At 54.4% G+C, this 2,812-nt stretch overlaps 1 protein-coding gene across 1 annotated transcript in view; it reads left to right on the top strand.

The window, feature by feature from the left end:
- Window positions 1–326: 326 nt before the first annotated feature.
- Window positions 327–2,812, top strand: part of DNAJC7 (DnaJ (Hsp40) homolog, subfamily C, member 7) — an 8,751-nt gene continuing 6,265 nt past the window's right edge. Inside the window, exons 1-4 of the mRNA XM_010139121.1 lie at window positions 327–411; window positions 911–1,035; window positions 1,116–1,229; window positions 1,762–1,836. Of these exons, the coding sequence (XP_010137423.1) occupies window positions 961–1,035; window positions 1,116–1,229; window positions 1,762–1,836 (264 nt within the window). The 5' untranslated portion in view covers window positions 327–411; window positions 911–960. The remainder of the gene's footprint in view (window positions 412–910; window positions 1,036–1,115; window positions 1,230–1,761; window positions 1,837–2,812) is intronic.

Consider the following 2,812-nt stretch of genomic DNA (forward strand, 5'->3'; position numbering starts at 1 on the left):
GTTCCGCAGCAGCGGGCTGGGCCCATGAGCACACACAGCCGAGTTCTGCTGGGCTCCGTGTCCGAGACCGAGGGGAGGGGGCTCCGGTCTGCCTTCCAGTAACACTCAGCCAGGTCACATCCCTGAGCATCCCGGTTCATGGCCGCAGGGAAGGGATGAAGTCCCTGAGAGCTGGCAGGATGCGAGGGCACGGAGGAAACCTCGCAGCAACCAGCTTCAAGCGTTCTGGAGCATGGGAGAGTTACACTGAGGTTGCTTGGGGATCAAACGGTCCAGTCTGTTCTGGTGCTCATTCCTCTTCAAACGTTTTGCTGCCTTTCAGAGAAGCAGAGTCGTTCAAGGAACAGGGAAACGCGTACTATGCCAAGAAAGATTACAACGAAGCGTACAACTACTACACGAAAGCCATAGGTGAGCGGTTTGTAACGTCCGTCTCCGGGGACGTGGTCATTGGTATCAAACACCAGCAGCGCTTCGAATGCCTCATACGGGAGGAAAACTTTTGCCCTGCTTTAATTACGGTGCAAAATGTCACTGGATTGGTGACGCAAGTCAGTGCCAGGGTGGGTGATGGGGGCCGTTTGTTGTTTCTCCTCCAGCCAAGACACTCTCCACATGAAACCAGCCCGGCTTTCCCCCTAGGGCCAGGCCAGCCGTGCTGCCAGGCTGGCAGCACGCGCCTCTGTTCCACAGGGGTTTACTCCTCCCTGTAGTGTGAGGAGCAGGAGGTTTGCGACTTGCTGTTCGAAACAGCTGCTTGACCATCGCGTGTCATCTTAGGCCACTCAGGGGATGGTCTAAATTGGGAGGGAGTGTGAGTTTTTAATCAAATTGTGGCTTTTTAATATGTTCTAAAATTTGTATTGCGGCTTGTGTAACATGATGGTGCGTGCTCTGACGTCTTCTCCAGATACCTGTCCTAACAATGCCAGTTACTACGGGAACAGAGCTGCCACACTCATGATGCTGGGGAGGTTCCGGGAAGCCCTGGGAGATGCTCAGCAGTCGGTCAGGTTGGACGATAGCTTTGTACGGGTACGTGGAAAACTTCCCCTCTCACTCATGTCCCACAACCCTCGTGCCCACCTCTGCAGCTCCTTTATGTGTCCCCTCAGGGCCACCTTCGGGAAGGGAAGTGCCACCTTTCCCTGGGGAATGCCATGGCTGCCAGCCGCTGCTTTCAACGAGTTCTAGAACTGGATCATAAGAACACCCAGGCACAGCAAGAGGTGAGAGGTTCTTAACACGTCGATATTCCCAGTGGATGGGGAATCAAAGGGGACGGGTTGAACTGGTAAACCTTTTGCCTCGGGTTTGCAAGGCGGCATCTCTGTCATCGTCAGTGATGACTGTTTGCGTGCCGGAGGTGATGGAAGCAGATGATGTGGTTGGTTTTCAGTAGACTGCCAGCTTGCACGGTCACTTTTGTGCACAATTGTCTCTTCTGAGCAGAAAAGCGTGGAGGCCGCGCTGGTCTTTCACCCAGCACTCCAGAGGAGAACCAGGGGGGTGGTGAGGGGCACGGCAGCAGGTGATGTGATGTGTAGAAGGTGGTTGCCACTATTGTATCTTACATTTTCCTGGGCTACCAGTTAGGTGACTTGATTTCAAACCAATTTTAATGCTGGCAGAAGAATTCCTGTAATCTGCGAAATTGCAGTTGTGTTTACTCTGACACTTCAGGGACTGGCTGCTCGAGTGCTGTTGGACACTGTCAGAGCAGCGGCTGTCCTGCAGCACTCGCCGTGTTCTCTTTTGCAGCTGAAGAACGCCAGCACCGTGCTGGAGTATGAAAAAATCGCTGAGGTGGATTTTGAGAAACGGGATTTCAGGAAGGTGAGGTGATCCCGAGTGTTTCCTGTAGCATCATGAACTGACCCTCGTTACCTGGCCGGCTCAGCCAGCCAAGCGTGTGATCTCCCTGGCTGGCGTTAGCGGGGTCCTGATGGGAGGGGCTGTGCGACCCCACCGTGCTGTGGGAGCAGCGCTGGCTGCTGAGCGGGGCACGGTTGTGAAGAGGGAAGCGCTCCCACTCTCAGCACTGAACGAACGGAAAGGGCAGAGGGTGACTGGCTCGGGCTGAATGCACTCTGTTGCTGTTTGCTTTGCAGGGTGAGCGGAGCCCCGAATGAGCTGTTTGGTACCGATTTGGTCAGCAGCAGCATTCGATCACCCTTTGCTCGTAAAATGTGTATCCAGGATTCTTCTTTCTCAACTCTTTAGTTTAAAAAGAAAAAGGCTGTTTCTCTGCCAGTTCGCTGCTGAGGGTGATGGCAGGAGGAGGGCAGACGTGTGCGGGGTATCCTCTGTTACTGTGTCCAGACCTTCCTTCCCAAGGGCTGTCACAGGAGGCAGCTGGTACTGACCCGATAGAGCAAGGAATGACAGCATGAAATCCCAAGGGCACCGAGCACTTCGTGCAACCGTTTCTGCTCAGTGGATGCAAGTAAGGCCTGGGTTTGGCCCAGAGAGGAGGTAGTCCAGCACATTGAGCTCGTCGTTCAGGTCGCTGACTCTTGGGCCAAGCTCAAGATTCTGGAAGGGTAAATCCCAGCTTTGCATCATCTGATTATGAGCAGCAGATGGGGTGTCTGGTCAGTCTGGATTTCACTGGTAGTCATTGCCCTGCCTGGATTCCATGTTCCAGGCTTTTGCATCTGTCTCTCCCGACTCTCGTCTCAGGGCCCTGGGGAGGCTTCTGTGAAATGCCATCTGTGTTTCTGCAGAGCTGCTCCTGCTCCTTCCTCACCCAGAAGCCACTGGCTTTTCCCCCGGGAGCACAGTGCTTCCCACAGACAGCACTCGTGATGTC

This window comes from Buceros rhinoceros, unplaced genomic scaffold (genome assembly GCF_000710305.1).
Source record: "Buceros rhinoceros silvestris isolate BGI_N320 unplaced genomic scaffold, ASM71030v1 scaffold36386, whole genome shotgun sequence".
NCBI classification, from domain to species: domain Eukaryota; kingdom Metazoa; phylum Chordata; class Aves; order Bucerotiformes; family Bucerotidae; genus Buceros; species Buceros rhinoceros.